Here is a 26235-nt window from a genome sequence, read left to right on the forward strand (position 1 = left end):
GAAAATACGATAGAGTTGTGGGGGCAACAGCTGCACTACAGCAGGCCAGGCATCCCTCCCACCATTACCCTCCTAAATCTCCTCCATGGCACTACTGAGGTGCTCCCTGCTGGATGAGGTATAATCTCTCAAGTGTGTCTCCCAGTTGCTCAGCAAACATTTCACGGCAAACAATCTCACATGGATCTGATGTCCATGTGAAACCATCTTGTAGAGCTGCTGTCACCGAGCTGAATAGTTTTCCACTAGACAACTTTTGGAGTGAATATATATTTTTTTAAAAATCACAATTTCTATTGATGCAAAATGCAGTGACATGGAAAAAAACACTACAGTGCCCCTTTCAGTGATTCTGACCCGTGTACGCAACAAACATTAGAAATCTAATGGCCAAATAAACAAAAACAAAAAAACAGTAGATATCAGCACTGTGTTTAACGATTTCTAGCGAGTGGCCTCTGAAAATACAACCCTGCAATACTGTTTTGTGACGCCTCATTTACCCATCACTAGCATCAAGCTTTCCCCACTGTGACCCACCCATCAGCTCGTGCAGCCTGTCAGCTGGAGAGCTGAATATACCTAGTGACAGGGTTATTCCATCTCCAATGGTCCAAAAAGGAAGGCAATGAATCTCCATCATTGGTAAAATTATGATGTACTTTATTTCAGAAATTCTGAATTGTACACTTGGATTCATAAAACATATACAGAACAAGTTAATAGCCTGAACAGAGACTTTTTTTTTTAACTTCTATTATTTTATTTATTTTTTTATTTATTGCATCAAAGATCATGTGGGCATAGTAACTTTATTTTCATGATTAGAAAACTGCCACCCACAGTATACTGTGAAACTTGCAAGTCCCAATGCTGTTAATACGACTTCACAGGCCATCGTTCATCATCACTGAGCCATGTTTTCGGACAAACGAAAAGAAAAAGTTAAGTCTATGTGGCTCACCTAGGCCCCACTGTGTCAGAGGGAAAGCCATGCAAGCGTTAAATATCTGTAGTAGCCAACCCTGATTACTCTTAAAACAGCCATGTGGTATTAGTTAAACAAGGGCAATCCATCAGTAAGTGACTGGAGCCATACAGTCGAGTGCCTGCATCCATGGCTTCAGCTTTATGTTGAACTTGATCGGTTAATACAGTTTGTGTTCATGATTCAGTGCCTCATTCACCACAGTGTTCACTGACTTAATGGGGGTTTCAGGAGTGATGTCGCTGTCTCGGATCAGTGTATCAAGTATCACTCACAGCTACTTGAATGAAATCAAGTATTCAGGATAAGCTTGGCTGTCATGGAAGATGACGAACATGGTGGGGTTTTGCATGTCGTTGACCACACTGTCGTACTTCTGCGATGAATTGTTCTTGGCTGGTGGTACCTTCATATGCTGCTGCCCGAGTGTGTAATCTCCCGTCAGTACACGGCAGAGGTACATACACTTTTCCCCGTTTGCATCCGGCTTGGAGTAGGTGTCTTGGGCGGAGTAGCTTGCGCTGACAGCCATGTACACTCCATTGCCAAAGTTGGCAGCTGTGAATGAATTCAAGTGAGTTGTGTTGGTAAACACCAAACAGCAGACAGTTCCTACCCTGGGCTCATCAGAGAAGTACTTTCAATTGTGCCATAAGACCCAGGGTCATCGTCACTATCAAAGTGTTTGTGCTCACCATTCTTTCCTGCAAAACTCCGGTTGAATCCTTCTTCATTGATATTCGCCACAGAATCAGCAGTGGTGCCATGAAAAAGACGTTTTTCGTTGTTCTGATGTCCGTTTTTCTGCTCCATGACTTTCTTCTTTATCTCCAGGCTTTTCCATAAAGCAGGGTTTTGGATCCTTTCAATCTACGGGGTAAAAAAAAAAGACATGTCCCATTTGTAAACAGTCAGTAACAGAGGACTCATTTCCTACGTGGAGTCTCTTGGATGGAAGCCATTTTTCTTTTGGGAGCGTCTGCTACAAGTCAAAAGTCACCCTTATCTGAGAGAATTGTTTTATTGGCCGCGTGATCTGGGAGTTGCTGCTAAATAATGCTACATAATGACTCAGGCAGGACATCAGGAACCAGTGTAGAATCGATTTCCATTATATTTCAAAGCCTTTTTACTTTGGAAGCTCTCATCTGTTCCTGAATGAGAAGTCTGACTGTCCTCTTGGTGCACGCCAAATACACCTGTAGACTACAAGCACAGATCGCTCAGTTCTATGAGCCTGTGTGATGTCGGCGACGCTGTAGATTGGAGCGTCACTAGTTGAGTCTTGCTGATTTAAAATGACTTCACGACGATCAATGATGAATAATATTCAAAGTACATGACACACTTTTAGTGTCGGTCAAAACAATGTGAGGACTACATCATGTTGATCCAAGTCTGCAGACCATGACTAGAATGTCCAACACTACTCAAGAGTCTTAGTCACGACTAGTGTCATTATTGAGTGTTTCATGTATTAAAATGTGTTTATACCTCGATCATAAACGAACACCCTTTAGGATTTGGGATTAAAAAGCTTCCTAGAACCATTCCATTTGTTTTGTGGGTCGAACGCAGGAACCATTTAATTTACAAAATGGTTCCTAGAACTGAAAAAGTTTCTACGGTGCAAAAGTAAATAGCTAGCAAAGGTACTGAATGTATGTGTGTTTAAAATTTAAGTTTTATTTGTAATTGGAGGACCTGATTTGATGCCATAGAAAATGAGAAATGGAGGGAATATACAGCATCAGAATATGAATTACAAACATAAAATCTGAACGACACCCAACCCCAAAAAGGGACCATGTTTCCTCTGGAGACATCAAGAGGTAAGTAGTATTTGTCTTTGATAAGAGAATCACATGAGGGAGAACAGTTGCTCATGCGTCAGGAACAAGTTCTGGAGGCATTTACTCTACGGTCACATGGTGTTGTGGGCAGGCTGTTAGCGCAAGCTAGCTCGTGGGCAGGCTGTTAGCACAAGCTAGCTCAAGTCTTCCGGCAGACGGCTTGAAGACCGCCGGTTTTCCCTCCCTTGTAACTTTGCTCATTGTAATTTTGAAAATAATTCTGCTACCAGTCGCTTTGCTTGCTGTCTCATCGCGAGAGTCACAATTGATTGGTACAACAGTGCGTGAGTCCTGAACAAAGCTACAGTCGGCTGAAAAAAATCTAGCGCTGACACCAGCTAACGCGAAAATCCATGCTGTAGTAAGAGGACAAAACAGTCTTCAGAGATTACAGGCATTGTTCTACTGTCAAGACTTGGAGAACCACCAAGGCCAAAAACTAACCCAAAAATATGACTACCTTCAGAACACTGTGTCGGCAGGTGACCTGGAAAAGCTTCAAGATCTCCGTATGCTCTGGGGTTCCAGCTTGAAGTGCGACTCTGTGGCATGTACTGTTGGTTGGCATTAGATCCCAGTGGTCAGGCACACCTTCGACTGAAACAATAGAACATGTTTTATGGTGCAGTCATCAAACATTACTGGCAGTTATTAAGTGAATGAGGGGGCGTATTACCCATTAGTTTGGCAATCCTCTTGACCTGCAACGTTTGTCCCTGACTACCGGTTGCAGGTCCGTTTGGCATGGTAACTGTGTAGTCCTGGCCTTCAATGGTGACTTTCACACTGGCTAGTTTGTTTTCCAGTCCTTGTTCAAGAAAGAAGTTGCTCTCTGGATCAAAACTGTTAAAGTTATTCCCCTGAGCTTGGTACCTCCAATCAGCCACTCGACTGGCCAACTCCACATTCTTTCTCTGCTCCTCCTTGTTCCTCACACTTGTCATCATCTCATTGATCTCCTGACCAGCTTTAAGAACGTCCTTGTAGTAGCCTTCGACTGTCAGGGAGGTTTTGCCCTGAATTTGCCTTGTCCTTATGTTCAAGCCCATCTTCTTCTGCATGTCGTTGATGCGTTTGCAATCCTTCCCAGAGAACAGCGTTATGATTTCATCCGTGAAGGAAATGGTGGTGTATTCTTTAATCATATATTCCTCCATCCATTGCTTCGCCGAGGCCAATTCAGCCACAGTGTTACCACAGACGTGGAAGCAAACGGGTTCACAGTTGATACCCTCAATGGTCATGTCTTCGTCCTCTCTTTCCGGGCTCACAGCACTTGTAAAGAATGCTGGAAAGAATGGATTAGATTTCATGTATACAAAAGGATTAATATTTCCAGACAATGACTTACATTTCAGTCTTGAGAAAAAGCCTTCTTCCCGTTTGGCTTGAGGGGCTTCCCTGAGATGCATGCTCTCATAGAAGTCTTTAAGCATGGTGGTCTGGAAAATGACGATCCGGATTCTCTCAAGGCTACAGGACTTTTCTGAACTCAGCTTGTCCACAATCGCATCCAACATGGCGTCTGCCACTTGCCTGGCCACGACACCACCTTGGCCTAAAAAGGAACGACAGGTAATTATTTCATCTTTCAGTGGAATGCCACACATTGCGGCAATGATGGAATCCCAATGTACAAGTACATCAAGACTGTAATGCAACTTAAGCGACCACATTGGTATAGGGGCATTTCTTGTGGAAAGAGATTAGATGGAGTATTAGAGGTGGAATTTCTGGGTTTCAGTATAGACAAGCAGCTCACATGGAGACAGACCGAAAATATCCAGTATGTCCAGTATACATCCAGTGTATAATGGACAAATGCAAATGCTATTTGAATGAAAGAGCTTTGAGAACACTGTACTGTACTCCCACACCTACTGTATGGAGATGAGGTGTAGGGAACATCGACCAAAGTAACACAAGACCACTGCTTCTGCTACAGAGGAAGGCTATTACAGTCGTATATGACTGTAATAACCTTAGCATTAGGCAAATAGTAAAGCACACACCAAAGATCTGTTTACCAAGAGTACTGAAGTTAGCTGAGCTGGTAGAGAGACAAACACTGTTAGTCATGTTTAGAGCCAGAAATGGACTGCTACCACTGTTTAAACTAACTCCTGATGAGGAGGAGCAGAGAAGAAGAGGGAGCTTCTACCAAGCATATGCTAGGACCTCACTGCAATAGTGGGAGGGAAAATGTGGAACTCACTGACAAAGAAATGAGAAACCTAACGTGAATGCTTTCACAACCCAGTCATTCTTAACTGTCCAAAGCAAATGGCTAAGCTTAACCAGGACTCAGAACCAAACCTAAACCTATAATGACCTGGTTATTTTTAAGTCCAGGATAAAATATGTAGGGACTGGAAAATGGTCCTAAGTAAGCCTTATGTCCTCTCAAGGAGTATTTTCCCAGAATTGGTCCTCACAAGAATATATAAACCAATTCCACACATCCACACACATTTGTATTTGTAGCGTTTGTGAAAACTATGGCTAAACTTAAGCAGGACTCTGAACCCAACTTAAACCTATTTATAATGACCCAGTTATTTTGAAGTCTTAATCTTCAAATTGAGCCATAACCTCATGGGGTCCCCACAGAGTCATATGGTCCTCACAAGAATAGTGTTTTGTTAAAAATGGGTCCCTACAAAGTTGGATAAACACACACACACAAAATGCCACCAAACAGAGACAAGTTTACACACAGGAACAGGTAAAGAAATATGGGAATAAGGTGTAGACAACTGTTCTGTTTTGATACTTTTCAATCTCTGCATCATGTAAGAAGAAAAAGTGCCTAAATTGTATGCAATGTAACAATGAAGAAGATATAATAGTTATGCCATTGTCATCTAACTTGTCATACCGCATTGAAATACACATTCATTCACTTACCAGTCCCAATTGCAGGGAAGGAGACAGATTTGTAAGCATCCTTGAGACAGACTTCGAGCGCATCCTTTACCACAGCATTGATTTTCACAGGGGTGGTTTGTCCTTCCAGGTGGAGGATCTTTTTACACTTCAGGTTGCCTGGTTGTGTCATGATCATGCCCTGATGTGCCTGTGCACCTAAAATTGGAATTCAGAGAATGTATTGTGAAGGCAAAATCTTCAAGAAGGGAATACTTGGAAAAGTCATATTTACATGAATGGTGTCAAACGTTCAAGATCTCTCGATATTAAGTCTCAATATTAAGTGTTTGAAGTGAGCCAACACATGGTGTGTTTTAAAATACTGAAGTACTGAATTTCATTTTGAGGATTTAGCCACCCCACCATGAGTTTCACACTAATACCCAATTATCTGGCTAACTGTGATAGATTCAGACTATTCGACACAATGTCCAAAAGACTTTAAAGTTGGTGTTTGCTTTTGGTCCATTTTGTTCTCTCTGCCCTGTCTTGACAACGTTGGGTGGTCACAACAGACCCTAAATATTTCAGATATGAATCTTGAAAACATTTCCCCATAGATTCAAAAAGCTTGGTCATTTAAACAAATTGAGAGTTTAAGTGGACATCAAAGCATAAAGACTTGTTGGTGACACGGTAGCTTAGATGTTGTTTTCTCAAACCACTGACATTATAAAGCAGGGAACAAAAATAAATAAAAAATAAAAAAAATGAGTAAGACGTCTCATACCAAGGGTTTGGCACTCCGTTTCCACAGACTGGCCAGCAGCTTCCAGAATAGCCTTAGAAACACCTAAAAAAGACGTATGGTGGGTTTAGCACTTTCAGTCACACTGGTTACATATTGGGGAGTAACTACTGAATAAACTGAGCTTTATACAACAATTACTCATGAATGGCATGGATTAAGAGTTTATCAGAATAGTCACGTCTACTGAACAACTTTTTTGAGTTACCGGTTTTCAGGGTGAAATTGTTGTTTGAGGAGTTGACAATCACATCAGAGGTTTCCTTGGTGATGTCTCCAGAGACCACCTGAATAGTCACAGCGCCGAACTTGGCCTCGTGCACGCCCTTGGTGGAAACAATTTTGGACAAGGAGCCTGGGGGAAAATACGAATGTTGAGTACACAAAATGAAAGAAGACACGCTTATCAACTTTGATATAGCCAAGAGTACGCCCCGCCATAAAAGACTCGCCGTTACCATAGCAACTGCAACAAAGATTCCTACCTTTGAATGGACGACAGCGGATTTAGGATCACATAGCCTTCAGGTCTTTTCTCTTCTCAGAAGCTTTGTTGCAGGACCACTGGCAGATCGCGTTTTTAAGCTGTTTTGCTACTATTTTTGTTGGTGTTTTTATTGTCTTGATAAATGTCAAATACTGCAGTAAATGTCTGCATCAATTCTAAACTCAAAAATGTACTCAAACAGTCAAACTCATATTTAACCACTTTCTGACACTTCATTGACAGCATTCAGACCTTTGTTAAAGGGGCGATTCTGTTTTTATTTGTTTGGACATCAATGTCCCGCGCTTCAAATCTTTATGAGTTGTGTTCTAGTTTTATGATGACAAATACCTCTGGCCAGAATTCCAGACTGATAATGTCTGAGAATATATATATATATATATATGTCAATTTGATGAAGAACCTTGATATAAGAATGTGACTGAACGACACAAAGTCCTTGCCTTTCAATTGAAGCACAATTCTGTCCAAAGGCATTTCGGGCTCACCTGTTAATTTTGGAAGACTTGGCCCTGGTGTACAGCCTGGGAACTTTTTCTGAAATTCATGTCCAAAATCCTGTTGACAAAAAAAACCCCACAGCAACAGACGTTAGGTCAGTTTTCCCTTTGGCACCTCTGTTTTGCAAATATCACTGGCCTGGATTGTTTGGGTGTCCGATGGGAAGAGAACAAGTGTAACCTTCTTCAGATTTGAGGGGCTTCTTTTGGTGCTAAATGCCAGGATTTCTTCAAACAGTATAGTTGCAGAAAGGGCTTTTGGGAAACCAAGGTTTCCTGCACCGACAGCTGGGAAGGAAATCGAAGTACTGCCAGAATTTGCCGCCATGTCCAAACACTTTTTGATGATGCCACGCATCAGCTGTGACCACATAAACACACCATCAGACTTGACCACAAAACACACTGAAAATATCGATAGTTGGGGCAACAGTGTAGCACTATTTTACGTCCACTACATCCATATGTATTAAAGGAATACTCAGATATGTTTTTGATTTAATGAAATGTCTGACCTAACTAGCTACTAATTGGACGAGCCTCTTCAGTACTGTTCTGATAGATAACAAGAACTTGGGTGGGTTGAAACATTAGCGTCAGCGGACCACTGCGATGTTTGAATCCTGAGGGAAAAACCCATCACCTGTGAAATTCGAAGGGCTGGAATGACTTATTTGAAATTGCCTTTCTTTTGTTTGCAAATATTGCAGTATATCGCGACATGTGATGTTGTCTCCTGTATCAGGTTATGTATTATATTGCCGCATTACTACCAATATACAGCGCTAAAAAAAGTACTTTATTTAATACGGTATTTAAATGACAACATACAGGTTCAGGTACAGGTTCCTGTGAGAGTTCATCCGAGATCCTACACAAAAGTACCTGTTCTACTTTTCCACCTCCCTTGTCCCAGTGTGGGCAGACTGCGTGAATAATTTTCTTGCTTTTTAATTGGCAGCCTTCAGTCTCAAAAACATCCCCAACGTGAGCGCTGTTAAACGCCGTTACCAACTCCTGAAGTTTGGGACCAGCCGCCTCTGAGATGGCCTTTGAAATCTGCCCTTTGCTCAAGTTAAGATCTGAGGACAGAGAGCTCACGACAGCATCCGTCTGAAATCACAAGATATCGGTCATTAGATGCATATTACTGCATGAGAGATTTTAGGGGGGGAGTACATTACCTCAGCCTCCTGAATGTTCCCCTTCATCAGTGTTATATTCACACCCTCCTTGGTGACAGCGTTTCCCAAAAAGTTTGGGTTATTGGCAAGAGTTTTCAGCGGGGATAAGTTAGGGGAGGGTGCAGGATTTGCAACTTTCTTTTGGACATCTTTTTTGGCACCTCCAGCTGGTGGCTCTTCAATCAGCTGCACCAGACATCCAGTTTCTCTCTTGAGCAATTGTGCGTAAACAGCTTCTTCATCTTTCATGAACTTCTTCATCCCAGCCTTACTGATGTTAATTTTTTCCCAACACACACTGCAGAGCATGTTGTCAATAGCAGTGCTGCAGTCTTCTACATCTGCACTCCGACCACAAACATGGATTCCACCATTCACAGGAGAGATCTTGACTCCGCCAGGCACGTTCCCCAACCAGGAGTTTTGGCATTCGAGAATGAATTTGACTAGGATGCCAGGCTTGACCGGGATCACTTCTTCCAAGTAGGAATTCTGCTCTATGAATTCCTCCAGTTTGCTGCACACACTTGTGAGCTCCCCTTCATGTCCAAAGACAACAACTTGATCTTCTTCGGTGTTGATGTGAATTTTCCTGCTGAGCTCTTTGTGGTCCTCCTCCAACTGTTGGACGAGTTGGCCCCACGCTGGCATCTTCACGACGTCCCTATCGTGAAGATGAATGATCATGGGCTTCAGCAGATTTCTCAGGTGCTCTTCAGCTTTGGTCAAAACTAAGTCGGACATGGCAGTGAGCTGGATGACCCCAGCGTTAATTTTAAAGGCTGCATTTATTCCTTTAGCTTTGAAGAAGACCTCGGTAAGCTCCTCTTGGTCTTCGCTCATCAGAAAGTCAAAGAACATGCCATCCACTTCTAACTTGTTCACTTTAAGACGAAAGATTTCACCAAAGAGGGTTTCCTTGGCTCGACAGATTTCTTCGTACAGGCCAGTGAAAGACAGGCTTTTTTTCTCTTGGTCGAAGGACATCTGGACTTCTGGCTGACCACCTAGCAGCTTCGACTCAAGGCCATGTTGGTTCAAAATGTGAAAAACAGATGGTGACACATCAATCTGATGGGTTACTGACAATTTCTTTCTTTGCACTGTTTTGACTATGTCCCTCACTTTATCCGAAAGCATTTGCTCATATTTGTCAACGTCATCCTTCCGGCCAACAACTGCTAATTCACCGTTTTTTTTCTCCGGGATCACGACCATGTTCTTGGGAAGCATCTCTTGAAACGCTTCTTCCGTCTCCTCCAGAGAATCACTCCCTGGCTGGAAGGTCACTCGCTTGAATCTTGACATGGATTGCTCAAAAGCTGACTTAACTGTCGCAGTCCAACTTTGGGCTAATTTCTTTGCGTCTCTTTGTTTTATCAATGATGGCAGCGGGCTCAGACGGACGGTTGATTCTCTAAGTTCTACAAGGCAGAAGACTTCAGCCAAATCCTTGTGAATTGTTTCAGCCTCAGCCTTTTCCACCTCCAGATACTTTCGGACTGCGACGTCTATGGGTTCTAAATTCGAAGCAGGGAGTTTCATAACCGGCCTATTTGCTCCATAAAGGGCAGTTCCCAAGGATCCATAGAACGGATAAACTTTGACTTGATTCCGTTGGATGGAGTGTTTCTTCGCGAGGGTTTTCTGCGCCACTGCCGAAAACAAAGTCATACATTTAGACTAACTAGTTTGTGCTGCTTCATACCTGACACTTGTGATAGGCAGATGAGGTATCGTGAAACAGTATTGCAGTATTGTTGATGAAACAGTGTCCTAGTTTTCAGAGGCCACTAGATGGCGATCTTGGTTTAGAAATGATGTGAGGTTTCATTGAATTGGTTCTTCAAGTCCAAACATTTTACAGCAGACAGTGCCATCTGGTGGCCTCTGAACATCATCACACTGTGTGATCTATCACTACCCAGCACCACTGCATTTATACACAATGTCCCGTATCTCAAAAGGTGTTTTACCTTGCGGTTCGAAAAAGGTGATGAGGGCAGTGCCCTCGTCTTCATTGAGAGCGACACTTTCAACATCACCTTCTTGTTCAAAGTAAAGATGGAGGACATCCTCACTCGTCTGGACACCTTCGACAAGGATTTCCCTGGTGACCTCAAGCGGACGGACTGCCAGACCATGCTTTTTAAAAATCTTGTTCTCTGGACATCGCCGGATTAAAGCAGAGTTTTCTGCAAGATACAAATGCAATACACAAGTTTGGGACATTGGCCCAAGATCACTTGCAGTCCTTTATACTAGTATTATTCGGCCCTATATATATATATATATATATATATATATATATATATATATATATATATATATATATATATATATATATATATGAGAGAGAGGCGGAAGGTGGACCATTGAGCCATTAATATCATAAATTCTCAACTTAATGATCCTATATCTTTCAGAGAAAGTGTGGCTTGATTTCCTTTTTTATAAACACTTAGTGCTTAGTGCCGATCACGCTGCCAACAAGAAACATTGACTTTGATGGCTGAACAAATCCATACCTTTTGCATTCTGGAGCGTCACCACAGCCAAAGACATTTCTGGAATGATTTCCAATGTATACGCTTTGGTGTGAGCTGTTGGCTTTGGGTCCTTCAAGATATTCTCCACCAGCATCTCCAACAGCTCCTGTTTCAAACTTTCCGGTACGTTCTCTATCACAGCAGCGACAGACCTCAACTCATCGCCTGGTTCCGTCAGGCTGTTCTCCTGGTTATCACCAACAGCTGTGAATCAACAGGAAATCAGTTGCCCTTGTTTTATGCGCTGCTTGGAACACACTTGTTATATGGGTGGGATTATGAAACGACATAAATAAATGGATGTCAAATTACTGGGTGCTTAAAAAGCTCAAGTGCCTGAAAAACTCAAAACATAAAGGTAAATAAATAATGTATTTATTTAAAATCCATAGTGCGCAATTAAAATAATAAGAAGAAGAAGCTAGAAGAATAAGAAGCTGCGCTCCTTTGAGAGCTTTTCTTGTGTGTAGCACCTCACTCACAGAGAAACTGACAACTTGACACGGTGAGTCATCTCTGTAATCCTTTCAGCGATTCACCTTGTATGTCCCTTTGTCCTGCCCTTTCACTTCACAAAGCAAGATATTTGACTAGATCTGAGCATTAACTCTGATGTTTTGGTTTCATTTAAAATGGGAAAAGCACCGAGAAAATCAATAGCAATGCAAATCAGATTACTGGCCTGACTGCATACCATGTGGTCACTGATCCGACAAATCCTTTGCCTCCATCTATTGGATGGATCGTGCACTAAATTTGCTCATGGACTAACAACCCAGATGGCCAAAGACATTTACTCATTCAATGTTGGCTTTTGGTCAGATTGGTTGTTTCGGTTGAGGTTGAAAAACCAAATAGATTCAACGATGAATAAATGTCACCCAAGTCACCAAAATCCTCTCAGCACTCAATAAATCAATCTCAGGAAAAGGATGTGAATTTTCTAATCCTGTTAATAGGAGCGATGACTCACCTGCTTGTGTCCGGACGGAGTCACCAGCTGAGTCATCCTGGAAGAAGTTCACGTATGAGATAGGAACCCACCGTGGATTTTGACTCCCGTTATGGCAATGGTTACACAGAAACCATCAGCAATGCTGAAGTTGAAATGGAAATAACTTACTAAATGGCTGGTTCCGTCATCAGTCAGCAAGCTGACTTTCATTTTCAACACCCCTTGTGGCAGATCTAGCCGGTGCGCCCCTTTGGCCAAAACATCCTGCCGATCTAAATGAACAAAACGAGACTCACTTTATTCCAGCAGGTAAACGTGAATTCATCGCACGGTGCTTCACCGACCTTTCTCCGTGCGGAAGCGAAGCACCGCAGTCCCGCTGCCATTTTCGTAGTCCACCTCGCAGTCCCCTCCGTTGGACTTCTTGCTCTGGAAGTACTTCACCAACTTGGTTTTCAACTTTGGTATGTTGTTTTCCTCCAATTCGACGAGAAGTCGGAGAGAATACGGGTCAGCCGCCATCGCCTGTTCGCACACACTAACCTCTGCAGACTTTACTTTTACTTTCGCTTCGTATCAGTCGGGGCGCTTCCTTGAAGAATCAGCAAAACACGGGACCTTCCCAGCTTATTCGGTGAGTTCTTCTTCACCCTTTTATACTTCTTATGTGACGTATGATAATTACATATCTAGATTGCGTTGTGTTTGCGTCAAAAACCTATGGAAGTGGTTAAAAGGTCAAACGTGGCGTGGGCAAAAGTGAAAGCAAATGTCTAAGCTACGCAGTCAGATTATTCTCACTGCAGGTTGAAATTGAGATCGTTTACATAAACCATGTATGTTCCATAATAAGTTAGATTTGCGTTTAGGTAGTCGCGCTCTATTGTGGCCCATATGTGACCTGCATAAACGACTCTTTTTTTCACCTGTTGGACTCGACAGGCAACAAATGTATGTTATGTGCAGGTGACGTTAAATACTGCCTCCAACGTCTCTTTTTCCCTTCAGGGACGTCGGGGTTCCTTTCACCCGTTATTTAATGTTACAGACAGGAAATGTTTTTCAGTATACAATAGTAAAGTATACAATAGAATTTATGTATGATCTATTATTCACACACACACACACACACACTTGACCTGAGGTGTCTGGAGACGAGAAGTCTTCTTGACTGTGTTCTGTTTTGATCGTACATTTAAATGAATTACACCTCTGACCCTAACACTATATGATGAAAGAAGACTCGACTACTGCATACAATACTATACTACTACTATAGTAGTACTATACTTCTTTTTTTTCATGCTACTTTCATTCCTAGAAAATTCAGTTTTATTCAAGTTTATTATAGGTTATTCAATGTTATAATCCTTTTTTTCACTCTTGGTTTCACTTTTGCCAGAGAAATTTCCCTGCTGTAATACCTGCCTGCCGGCTGGTGTCCAGTCACTGCTACCTAACAGACAAACAAGCAGTGGTATGTAAGAAAATACCACTGAAATACATCAGTCATCTTCAGTTACAAGTTTCTGGTGTATGCTGTAGTGACGAAAATCATGGTCTGTTCTTCTGGTGACACTAGCGCGCAATAAAAAAACACTTCAATTCTAAAGAAATTCCTGCTTAATGCACAAGACTTTTTTGAGTGAAGTTGCATTCATGCCATAAGATTGAGATAAAAAAGGGCACTTCACTTTATGATTGCTAACATTTTCGCCCACAGCGTCATCTTCTTGAGGAAGTATGGCCACGCTCGACTTTTCTCTGGTTCGCTCTTCTCTTGCTGTTGTGGAGAGCTGTGGAAGCGAACTGTGTGACATCCTGCAAAGCAAATTCCAGTGTGTCACCACCATTCAGGGGGTCAACAATGCTCTCCCAGATAAGAGGTTCACTGCAACACTTCCCAATGGTGTTGTGGTTTCGGTGTGGAAAGTGGATCTCACCAAGTTCCAGGCGGATGCTGTTGTAAATGCCTCCAATGTACACCTTCAACATGGGGGTGGCCTGGCTTTGGCTCTTGCCAATGCCGGCGGCCCTCAAGTCCCACGGGAGAGCAAAGAATACATCCGGAAAAACGGTCCACTTCAGACAGGAGATGCAGTGGTCACTGGCGCTGGATGGTTGAAATACAAGAAGATCATCCATGCGGTCGGGCCTCAGTTGCCAAGCCGTCCCTCCCAGTATGACCTGAAGCAGGCGGAGATCACTCTGGAGAAGGCTGTTTGGAAGATCCTTGACCGAGTAGAAGAATATCACCTTCAGTCTGTCGCCATTCCTGCCATCAGCTCCGGCATCTTCTGCTTTCCTCTGCGCGAGTGTGCAAACACAATCGTGTCCGCAGTGGGCAGCTACTACAAAACCTTCACAAAGCCAGCGCATGTCCCAAATGAGATCATGCTTGCTAACATTGAGGAGGCAACGGTGGCTGAGATGGTTAGGGCCTGTCAGAAGTTCCTATCCCCCGATACGCCACCGTCATACAGCCAGGTAGCTTCAGGAACAAGTGCTGCTGAAGCTGCAGCTGTGACTGCCCGAGTTGAACATGCCACTTTGACTCTTGTGAAGGGCCACATCGAGGATCAGAAGGTATGTGCTTGACACCTGCTCATGTCTTGACCTGTTAATGTGGATCTTTAGGGAGTTGATCACACACAACACAGTTATACACACCTGGGGTGCAAGGTGTATTTGATTTGTCATGACTTCTTTCTTCTTGATCTACAGCAACCACTCCAAATGTGTAGCTGCCTGTGGTTCTCTATTATCCAAGTGATTTATAGTTATTTATACATATCCAACTTCTCACTTTTCCATTCAATCACCGCCAGTGGCAGTCACAGACCGACCATATACCATCAGTTCTGACTCAGTCAGTGGCCACAAGCCTTGTAGTGACCAACGAAAGAAGACTGCAGAAATACTAGATTAAGATGAGGAGCTTTGGAGGCGTACGATGGAGCGATGGCACAGGGCGAAGCCAGAAGAGGTCCAGTCAGGATGTCCTGTAGTTCAGGGGTTCTTAACCTTTTTGATCTCGGGGCCCACCTTTCCCTGAACAAATGGGTCCGGGGCCCATTCAATAGAACTGATTCATTACTCTTGATTTCATTTGTGATCAATAACCATATTTAATCTGCTTACACGTAAACAAACCAAAACCTCGTGAAATGATATGAAACCATGTGATCATCGCAAAGATATTTATTTGTCCAACCAGCAGCAGAACCAGGTGCAAGTCAAATTTATAAATTCCAAATGAAATAAATATGATAAAACCATGTTAAAAACAATATATTTTATTTAAACTCCAAATAAGATATCAGTAATGTGTAAATTAAAATATCACCATGAAATGTTCCAATTCATTTTCAAAACTGCTTCAACAGGTGCTATCATGAACAGTTTTTACTGCTGAGGGAGCATCACTTTCTTTCAAAGAACTTCTCTGTAGTTGTTTACTATAACACATTTGGAGGTGTCAAGCCAATTCAGACACACACGACTGCCACCATACGTGGCTACACGGCCCAAAGTTGAAAAACAAAAGAACTTTTAGCAGCCCTCTACAGGTGCACTCGCAGCCCAACCATGGGCCCCGGCTCTATAGTTCAGAATCACTGATCTAGGAGGCTTCAACCACAGGCCTTCTGGACATGTTCTACTGGTTTGTTTCTCACAAGTATGCGAGTATGCACTTGTGACACGCAAGTGTGTGTATGTTCGTGCTTGTTTATCTAACCTTGTGACGAACAGTTCTTCAACAAAACACTATACTTGTGGGGACACAAGGCTGAACCTCAATTTGAGGATGAAGACTTCCAAGTTAACTAATTCATTATCAGTTAAGGTTAGTCATTTGTCTTGGGTGGGTAGGTTTAGGGTGAGACGCTGGGGAAAGCTTGGAAGTCAGTGAAATGTCCAGACAAAGATAGTGGCCCAGATGTGTGTGTGTGTATGAGGAATTGTTCTGGATCAATGTCTTCATTGATGCCATTTTACTCAAGTGCAGCAAATCTGAGACTTTTTTTTTTATTTTCAGACAGATGTTGTCATCAACATCATTACACGGAAGTCAAGACAGGCCCTGCCTGCTCTCTCTCGCAGTTTCCTTCTTAAAGCTGGTGACATTGTGCAAAAGGAATTTAAACAGACATACAAAGGAGATCGAGTCACCTGCACGGATTCTGGCCAGCTACCATGCAAAAAGCTCTTCCATGTCACCTGGTTTAAAGACGACACGATCCAGGTAAGAGTTTAGCTGAGAAAAAAAATAAGTTAGAAACCCCTGAAATTCTGAAACAGGGGGCGACACTTAGAGGTCAAACCCAGCCACCACATCAGGCAGTCTGTTTCAGGCTCTTTGTGTTGTGGAATCAGATTTTCAGTATGAGCTTGAATGTTGAATGGCTATGAAATCTCTGTTGGAGACTAACACATTTCTTTCAGGGCTGTCAATAGATTAAAACACTGAATTTAAATTAATCGCACTGAACCTCACCTGAACCTGGCAAATTAATCACACAGTTTACATCTCTGTGGCAATGTGGTGGTTGTGGGGTCATTTTTTGATCGGCTGATCTGTGCTTTCAGGTGCTCTTCGACTCAGTGACGGACTGCCTCATGATGGCTGTAAGGAAGAAACACACCACCGTCTCCATCCCAGCTCTTTTTGAGGATCACCATAGAGTGGACGATGAGAAAGTGGCCGGGGCCCTCATCAATGCAGCCTTATGTTGTGCAAGGGACAGTGGGGCCACTTTGGAAGTCTGTTTTGTCGTTCACCCACAGGCCGTCAATATGTTTCAGGTAATCTTGCTGTGTTCTTTGGTAAAATGTAGCGTACGCTATGGTTTAAGGAATGGGACTGGACAAGCAGACTGGGAAATGTTTGGCAATATGGAGGGATTTATTGGCCAAGTCTTCTAACAAAAGTGATTTCTTGTCAGATTTTTCAGAAACGAATGCAAGTTCTCCGTCAGCCTTCCGCCCTGCCAAACACCTCAGACGGTAAAGGAACTACTGCGTGTTTGAGAGCGTCCTGCTGCATCCACGGTTTTGACGTCTGTCATCGTGATTGATAGTCAACTCTTGCAGCAGAAACTGAGCCATAGTTAGATTATAGTTATTTGGTATTAGTATAACGATCATGTTTTTAAAAAATAAATCACCAAAAATTGTATTTTAGTGAGCGACCACTAGATGGCAGCCTAATTTTTATTAAGAATCCACAAGTAGTGTATATAGTAGTAACGTATTGTGTTTGGTTTTGTGTAGCCACGAAAACCAAACACAACAATCTGCGTACGTTTCATTGACAACAGACCAAATGATCTGACTCTGTGTTCGCTTCTGCTCATATAGTGGTGTAAAGTGGTGCGCATTCTTTCCCTTCAGTAATCCAGTTACACATAATTAAAGAGTAGCTTCACTTCAAAATATCATTTTAAAGTGTTTGTAATTTAAAGTTATGCCAAGAGACGGTGTGAATTGAGCAACAATGACCACAATAATCGGCGATGCGCCATGACTCTGTTCCAGTTCATAACAAACACAAACATGCCGATCACCATAGCTCTCAAAGCTGCTTAACAAACATTAAGCATTTATCTTTTTGAAATAAAAATCGCAAAACGGTTCAGACAACGATGACAACATTCAGCATCTTCTTTCCTAATCCACGGGAAAACACATATTTTTAGGATTATTGTTGAAATTCTAAATAACTGTACACAACAGATGCTGATTTAAACATCCATCTTAGTCAGTTGAGAAAAGCAGTTGTTTATTTAAAGTTTTTCTTCTACTGGTCTCTGAAGAGACAGGTTGACCTGGAATGAAGAGTGTTATTCCACTTCTAACTTTGTGAGGACTCGTATGGGTTTTCAATTGACAGAGTGGGGAGTAACTAGGTCATTATGATTCGGTTTAGGTTTGGCTCAGAATATTGTTAAAGTTTGCGCATTTGTTCTTGGCAGGTGAGGTTTAGGGTAGAAGGCTAGGGAAAACATAATGTCAATGAGTGTCCTCACAAAGACAGAATTACAAGTGTGTGTGTATGTGTGTGTGTGTGTGTGTGTGTTGGTCCTATTAAGGTTAAGCTAACTTTTGAGGACTGAAACCGCGTCATTAGAATTGGGTTAGAGTTTGGTTCTGGTCCTGGTTCAGGTTTGCCATTTGTTTTGGAGGGTTAGGTTTAAGATTGGGGAAAGCATTATGGCAATGAGAAACCTCCAAAAGTCCTAACAAGGATAGAAATACAAACTTGTGGGTGATGAAGCAGAGAGCAGTTATGGAAGAAAGGGAGCTTATCTGACTACTTGCTTGTCTCATGGGTCCAATAGTAGACTTCTGTTCAGAATTCAGGATGGAGAGTGTTGCTTCGTGAAGCATCGTGATGCTTCGAGAGTTTGAATCGTAGCCAGGTTAATCATAATGGAATCGTGAGCCCAATGGAGATGCACACGCTTGTACTCACCACACTCATGTGAAACTAAAGGAGATATCTCTCGCAGATTGGAGGCACCAACACAGCAGAACCACCATCCCCAGACTCAGCCTGGCTGGAGAGTCTGAGGAGGCCATGCGCGAGGCCAAGCACTGGCTGATCCGAACACTGGGCAGCTCCTCTGGAGTCGTGATCATCTGCAACAACTTCCTGCAGCATCTGGGCCGAACACAGTGCCGGTGGTTGTCCGACCTCTCCAGAAGAGACCTTTCAGTGGAAGAATTTTGGGAGAACGGTCACTCCAGCGTAGAGGTACGTGGCGATCCGGTCCAAGCTGCCGTGGCGGGAATCAAGGTGGAAGCGCTGGTCTGCAAGGTGCTGAAGGCATTCGTGGAGGAAGAGGAGAAGGAGCTGTCTCAGCACCAGAACGTGCTCTTTAAGAAAACAGTGTTCGATCACCACGCGGCCACCTTTCCTCAGAAGCTGTCAGACTTCAGCAGTGTCGGTCTTCAAGTGGTCAAGGTGCGTCAAGATAGACATTTTAGACCAAAGCTTCACTTATGCCATGTCTTTGCTATTTCCAAGGTGGAGAAAGTGGAGAACAACGCTCTGAGTGAGATGTTCGAGCTCAAGAAAAAGCAGCTGAAGGTCTTCACTCCTCGCCGGATGTTCCAGCGCCTCCCTGCACACTTCTGCAACGTCGTCTGCCATGTTGGCTTTCACTCAGAGTGTGCGCCACCTTATGGTAAAGTGATCTTCTTATGAATAAACATCTTCCAGAAGCTCATTCTCAAGGGCTTCCCCGTGTACAGAGCCAGCTTTGGGAGAGGGAATCTACTTCACCGGCACTGTGGAGGAAGCGATGACGGTGTGGAAAGGCCCGACGGAAGAGTATCTGTACTTTGTGGAAGCAGAGGTTCTGACGGGGAAGTCCACCCTCGGGGCTCCAGGGCTTATTCTGCCACCTGCTGACCCCTCAGATCCTCAGGTTCTGTATCACAGCGTGCATGGGGGGAATGATATTTCTGTCATTTTCAATGGCCACCAAGCTCTACCCAAGTACATCTTCACCTGTCACAGGAGCATTGGAATCTGAGACCTTAGGAAAATAGTGGGAAAAATAGATCAGTATTGCAAAGCAATACCATATAAACCAAAGCGTGTTGAAGGAATGAATTTGTTGTTAGAGCACTGACACCATGAGGGGCAATATTGGGAATATAAAAGATATTGCTGAAATTAACGGACAAGTCTGTAAACAGTTTGAAATGACAGAAGAAGAGTTAAACTTGTTGTTTAGAAGAGAAAAAGCATGATTTGAATCCACGATGCAGTAGGTCCTCATCATGATGATGCTCTGTTGTGAAGCTATTGGCTTAAAAAACATCTGAAATCTCTGCAAATTAGTGGTTAAGAGAGCAAAGTGCAATGTGATGTTGCGCTTGACTTTAATTCCAGCACAGCTGTGAACCCCTCCACCTCCTAATTCAGAGCAAACAGAAACACCCTGCTGTGTTCAATGGGGTCCGACATTGTTTTGATAGACACTGGCAGACTTGGTGGGAAATACCAAGTAAATGCTAAAGCAGTTTGATAGCCTTGGTTATAAAATGTTTTTTTCCCACTTGGTGCACTTCAAAAACAAACACTAAATGAGATGACGACAGCACTCGTGGTCCTCAGAGAAAGTCATGTGACAACCTTTATTTTTACAAACACACGCAGCTACAAACACATGTAAAAACTTGAAGTCAAGCAATTCTATTCTGTTTACCCTGTAGCTTAGTAACATCTTTTATGCAGTTTGTAAAACAAGTACATGTAGTAGTAATGTGCCATATTATGGAGCAAAAAGATCTCAAATGGTGAGTGGTGCACCTGACAAGTAGAGGCCCCAGGAGCAGGCTCAAAACAGGGAACCCCCAGCACTCTCCATCATGAAGCACACGAGTAGAACTATGACTCAACTCTGGTTCCTTGTTGAACGCAGCAGTGTGTAATACAGCAGAGGCTCCGGAGCAACTGACATTAGTTCTGGATCATTCGCGAGCGATTTCTTTTAAGCAGCTTTGAACATATTAGAGACGGACACACACGATTGTCAGTGAAACTACTACAGCCGTGAAGACACAGTGAGACGACCTGATCGTTCCTGAGCAGTGGACTAGTGATACATTCATCTGTAGTTGACGGTTCAAAACTCCCGCTGAGACCTTCTGCTGGCTTGTTTCAAGATGAGGACGGCGCCACATAAATCAAGTAGGCTGATCACGGACGATACGAAACATGGCACATCTGGGACTCCATGGTGGTTATTACGTAAACACAGTCATGGAAATAGACTTCACTGCTTGTAAACACACAAGTCCCTTTTAATTGCTTGAATTATGGCTTCTTTCACACATAAATGATAGTAGTAGGAGTCAGGAGTGTTTTTACGGTACGTAGTGAAAACAATGTATTCTGAAGGATTCTTGAGTTATGAATTTAGTTTTGCTCACCGTCACATTTTTGCCGCACAAGTGTATCTTGTATTTTGAGTGTTCAACATCTACAGTGTTTGGGTGTAAAACATAATCGCACAGGAGGTCAAAAAGTCATGCCCTGAACAAAATTGATATACTTTTAGTTAGTTATGGGTGGATGAGGTATCATGAGACAGTATTACAAGGTTGATGAAACAGCGTCCTTATTTTCAGAGGCCACTAGATGGTGCTATTGGTTGAGAAATGATGTGAGGTTTCACTGAATTAGTTGTTGAAGTCCTAACAGTATACAGCAGACAGTGCCACCTGGTGGCCTCTGAAAGTCAGGACACTGTGTCATGAAACCTCATCAACTCTCCAAACCTTTTGTGCATCAAGTGTTCAATTTTCTGGTTGAATTGTTTTAATCTCTGTCAGAGGACATTCGTATTTTTATAGATGTGCATTGGGTGATTTTAACTATGCGTATGATTTTGATTTCGCCTGGGGTTTTGCACTCCAAAGTAAACATTCCACATTGAAGACATTTGAGTTTTAAGTGTCAGATTTGCATTTTAGATTTTGTAGATCTCACATCAATAACCTCTCGAAACCTTGCCTCTGTGACCTCATATACAGAGTTCAGTGGTAGGGTTTCATTGAAGTAGATTGTAGAACAGAGTGCGCTAGTGGCCACAACTACTGATGATGATGATGATGATGATGGCCATAACACACTTAACTGACAGCTGTAGATGATTTAATTTCAGTATATTACTCAGACAGGTGTTAAACTGCTGTTCTTTCATCCTACCATTGTCATGTCATTGCATGTTGTTTGTTGTTTGTTGTTTCTCTACAGTAGTTAAATAAATGCTTTCCTTCATATCACTAAATATGATGTTGACTATCTTTAATTAATTGACCTCCAAAAACTCAAAAAAAAAATGAGCTTATAAACTGAAATACTTAGAAAAAAATGAAGCTACAAATTGAGACAGTTGATTGAAATAACTTTTAAACTTTGAGTCCAAATGTTATTGTTGCTGTGTGATGTCAGAGAGTGAGGCGGTTTCAAAATGTAAAACTATTATTATTTATATTTTTTTACGATTTATATTTATTATTTATATTATTATTATTATTTAAGGAAAAGCTGGAGAGTCCTTATTATTGTGTATTATTGCTTGGAGTTAAAATGTTTACTTCATGTGTCGTTTTTCAGTAGGTTTGAAATTCTATCAAAAAGAAAAACTATTTACACAATTCTGGGAATAGTTTGAAATGAGTTTTCACGTATTTCCAAACCTCTGAGGTAAAACAAAGCAGTGAGAACGTGCGAAGCCAGTGTCTCAGTATTCTCTCCAAACAATGGTCCCCGACACACACACACACACACACACACACACACACACACACACACACACACACACACACACACACACACACACACACACACACACACACACACACACACACACACACACACACACACACACACACACACACACACACACACACACACACACACACACAGGGGCCTGCCACATCGCCGCTCACAGTCACTCTGTGCACTCAGCTATCTCTGTTCCGTCCACGATGAGCGTGTGAATGATCCCATCTCGCCTCTTCCCGCTGCTCACCGCCTTCACGCAGCAGTTGTGGTCGCAAAGAGTGAAGTGCGTCTCCGTGCCGTCGTCCACAAACTCCCCCTGCAGGAATGAGGTGGAAATACAATGATGAAACAGTGTCCGTGTTTCCAGAGGCCACTAGAAGGCGCTTTTGGTTGAGAAATGATGTGAGGTTTCATTGAATTAGTTGTTAACATTTTGCAGCAGACAGTGCCATCTGGTGGCCTCTGAAAATCAGGACTCTGTTTCATGAAACCTCATCCACCCGTCAATGTTGTGTCATGAAACCTCGTCTACGCATTACCACCACAGATTTTAGAGAAGAGAGTGCCATCTAGAGGAAAGTGTTTCATGAAGTATAAGCATGTTGATGTTATACTTACTGCTGTCTCGATCTTCTCTCCATTGCACCACACATCCATAGTGTCCTTCTCTGAAACACAAATTTGTCTTTCATTCTATGAATGCAACTTTGCGTTTTTTTTTCCCTTTCGAATCTGTCTCGGACATATGCCCGTTCTTTAATGACATATTGCTTTTGTTCAGTGGCTCATTTTACATGGACTGCGCTCTCGCAACATGAATTTCTTCAATTAATGAAACACGGAGTTGTTCACGTCTAAAATGATCTAATAAAAACACATTTTTTCCGCCTTAACAATCCTGAACAAATAATAAAACCCTATACGCACTACATATTAAAAATGATTGTTACTTTTTTAAGGGATTAAAAGGTATCAACTTAATATTGAAACAATTTTTTTCTCAGACATGTTCATTACAAGCATACTTCCTCTAGTCTAGTTATATCCTAGTTATCCAAACACCACTGAGGCTTCATGAAACAGTGTTCCTCTTTTTCAGATCCCAGTCGGCGCTGCTCTCATTGAAGCTGAGGCTTCAATGAAACAGTTTTACAATGTTTTAGCCAAGACAGTGCCATCTAGTGGACCCTAAAAATAGGACACCGTTTTATGAAGCCTCATTACCAGTTTACAAACAGTAAAAACAGTATCTAACTTCACACATACAAGGATTAACACAATTATTCCCGTGCTTTTAGGCCGCTACTGACAAGTCTGTTTTAAAAGCAGCGACATAGTGTTGGAAACTTTATCATGAGAACATTATTTTGTCATGAGGCTTTAAAAAGGGGGTCTTATGAGATTTAACTTTATGTTACACAATCAGGAATGTATTTCAAGACTACTGATAATTACACAAATATTATGAACTATTATTAGTTGTAGATAATATTGGGCGAATTGTTGCCCTTCGCACCGCATAAATATGGACATATTTCATTGCAATAATCATGAACATATATGTTTTTATTCCCTCAGTTGTGCTGCCAAACTGAATCTGAGCCATCCCTGTCAACATTGGTAAATTGAGTATATCAACATTATACTTGTAAGCAGCAAAGCTCTTCCTCAGACCCCTGAAGTCAGTGGCGACTCCTGAGTTACAGCTTCTCTTGAGCAGCCTAACTGGGCTGCGGCGTCATTAGGAGGAGGATTTAGTCGGCGAAGCACCGAGGAGCCAGAAGACTGCCAGGAGCAGAAAGCAGTTTAAGAGCTTAACTCTATCTCTGACACATTAGTGGGAGCTTGCATGGATCTGGAACTCAAGTCCACCATGTTGAGGAGATCAAAACGTATTTAATATGACCACCATTAAATCACTTTTAAATGCCAACGCACCACTAAGACTTGCTTACACATCAGCGTCTTGAGTTGGTATCCTCCAAAACCATGGAGACAAACCTGTTATATTGGATGGAAAATTCATCTGAATTGTTGTATCTTCGGTGCAATGCGGTCACAGGAAGCAGCGCCCTGATGTTATAATAACTTGGAGGCTAAACACATGAAAACAGCAGTATGTGCTGACAGTGAAATCTGCCCGTGTCTTTCCAGAGAGCCACTGATCATTCAAAAGTTGTGTTTGATGGCTGTAGAAGAGAGCAAGCATGGCCTCAACAGCTCAGCTCGGACTGTAGAGTTTTTGATGTCAGCTTGAGGTGCGGGATGAAAATAGGACGCGTGGGTTCCAACCCACACCCTTACGTAAACACACCACGCTGGCTCGTGCACTTCGTGCGCCTCACCTAAGACCACCCTGAGGTCACTTCCGTCCAGGTTGAGCAGCCAGGTGCTGGTGACCTTCGACCTGTTCTCCATGTACTTCTTCAAACTCTTCCCGTTGATTTCCAGCGTGTACTCGTAGGCGAAGCCGCTGACTGCGTCGATGTTGATGGTCGCCCTGGTGTCGGCTGGACCCACGGTGAACGTCTCCTTGCCCACGAGCTTGAACATCCAGTCTCGCCTGAGGACCTCCTGGAGTGCATCACAACAAACCCGCATGACCCAAACACCGTGCGTGTTCTGGAAATGATGAGGAGTCGTACCTTCCCATCGACGTAAATGACTCTCTTGCCGGTGGTGGTCCCGTGTTCGAACTCGATCCTGTGCACGCCATCGCTCAGGGCGACCTCCCAAACACCAGCGATATCATTCGACATCGCGTCGTTCGACCGACCTGGAGACGATTCCGCACTTTCAACACCGAGGCATCGCCAGGCTATTTATACTCGGCTGACGGCGGAGCCAACGGAAAGACCCCCAACACACCCGTTTACCCTTGATATTTCATACTAATAACAGTAACATGCATTCGATTGGCTCCACTTCAAGTTTGAATTTATAGCAAGTAGCGCAGGGATTGCGAGCGAGACAACAGAAGTGGAAAGTTTCCCAAAATTCTCACACCACAGCGCCCGGTGCTAATGTGAATCTTTCAAAATAAAAGCCTTCACGTGCGAACGACTTGCCTTTATTCAGGTACAATTCCGAATACGAGTTAAAACCGACAGTTTCTTTCTACACGAGTCTACTAATCAATTTCGCGCTGACTTCTAAAACTGAAGACTCAAGCTAGTATGGTATCTGACAAGAGCGATACTTTAATTTTGAAATACAAACGGAAACTCAATTGTATGAGAATAGCAACACTATGCTAGCGCCCATTAGCCTTAGCGGCTCATATTAAACTTACCCTTTTCACGACTCGGTACACGTTGGGTGTATTTGATTAATTCCCCGCTTCATATACCGAGGCAAACAAGAACTCGTTCGTATCAATGGGGCGATTTATGGAGGCTCAGCAGGCACGTTTATCCACGCGCGTGAAGCTTCCAAGTAGTCAACAAACGAGTCGCGTCGGTTACTATGGTTACGCGATTGCATCACAGATGTTGAGGGTTATGAAAACGTGCTCTTCTGCAAATATATAGAGCTTCTGATACCTGAAATTAATGCTCGTTTTTTTCGACTTACTGTAAAGCTAGTCCTCCTTGTATTAAACGACATTTAGCAAATCAGAAACAGGTAAGAAATATGTGTAGAAAGGAAATTAATTCGGAAACTTTGAGCAATTATGACAGTTAAATTCAATCTGAGTCACAACCCCGGCGGTGTCT

The 26235-nt window shown here is 42.7% G+C and overlaps 3 protein-coding genes across 3 annotated transcripts; 1 reads left to right on the top strand and 2 right to left on the bottom strand.

Moving 5' to 3' along the window:
* Positions 1-646: 646 nt before the first annotated feature.
* parp14rs1 (poly(ADP-ribose) polymerase family member 14-related sequence 1) lies at positions 647-12776 on the bottom strand. The gene is made up of 17 exons (XM_053876724.1): positions 12558-12776; positions 12382-12485; positions 12232-12268; positions 11238-11462; positions 10686-10904; positions 8710-10364; positions 8411-8638; positions 7665-7886; positions 7514-7583; positions 6726-6872; positions 6500-6562; positions 5749-5925; positions 4193-4399; positions 3518-4129; positions 3302-3438; positions 1684-1858; positions 647-1546 (listed from the first exon to the last, which is right to left on the bottom strand). Exons 1-17 carry the CDS (start codon positions 12733-12735, stop codon positions 1266-1268), a joined length of 4737 nt encoding a protein of 1578 aa, XP_053732699.1. The 5' UTR covers positions 12736-12776; the 3' UTR covers positions 647-1265.
* parp9 (poly(ADP-ribose) polymerase family member 9) lies at positions 12699-22304 on the top strand. Its single transcript, XM_053876725.1, has 8 exons — positions 12699-12847; positions 13937-14799; positions 16253-16459; positions 16804-17019; positions 17160-17220; positions 18726-19180; positions 19244-19403; positions 19471-22304. Exons 2-8 carry the CDS (start codon positions 13957-13959, stop codon positions 19752-19754), a joined length of 2226 nt encoding a protein of 741 aa, XP_053732700.1. The 5' UTR covers positions 12699-12847; positions 13937-13956; the 3' UTR covers positions 19755-22304.
* On the bottom strand, positions 20342-25962 carry faima (Fas apoptotic inhibitory molecule a). Its single transcript, XM_053876726.1, has 5 exons — positions 25812-25962; positions 25165-25295; positions 24865-25093; positions 23138-23187; positions 20342-22835 (listed from the first exon to the last, which is right to left on the bottom strand). The coding sequence occupies exons 2-5, from the start codon at positions 25276-25278 to the stop codon at positions 22686-22688; spliced, it is 543 nt and encodes a 180-aa protein (XP_053732701.1). The 5' UTR covers positions 25279-25295; positions 25812-25962; the 3' UTR covers positions 20342-22685.
* Positions 25963-26235: the final 273 nt, after the last annotated feature.

Source organism: Synchiropus splendidus, chromosome 10 (genome assembly GCF_027744825.2).
Source record: "Synchiropus splendidus isolate RoL2022-P1 chromosome 10, RoL_Sspl_1.0, whole genome shotgun sequence".
Taxonomy (NCBI): domain Eukaryota; kingdom Metazoa; phylum Chordata; class Actinopteri; order Syngnathiformes; family Callionymidae; genus Synchiropus; species Synchiropus splendidus.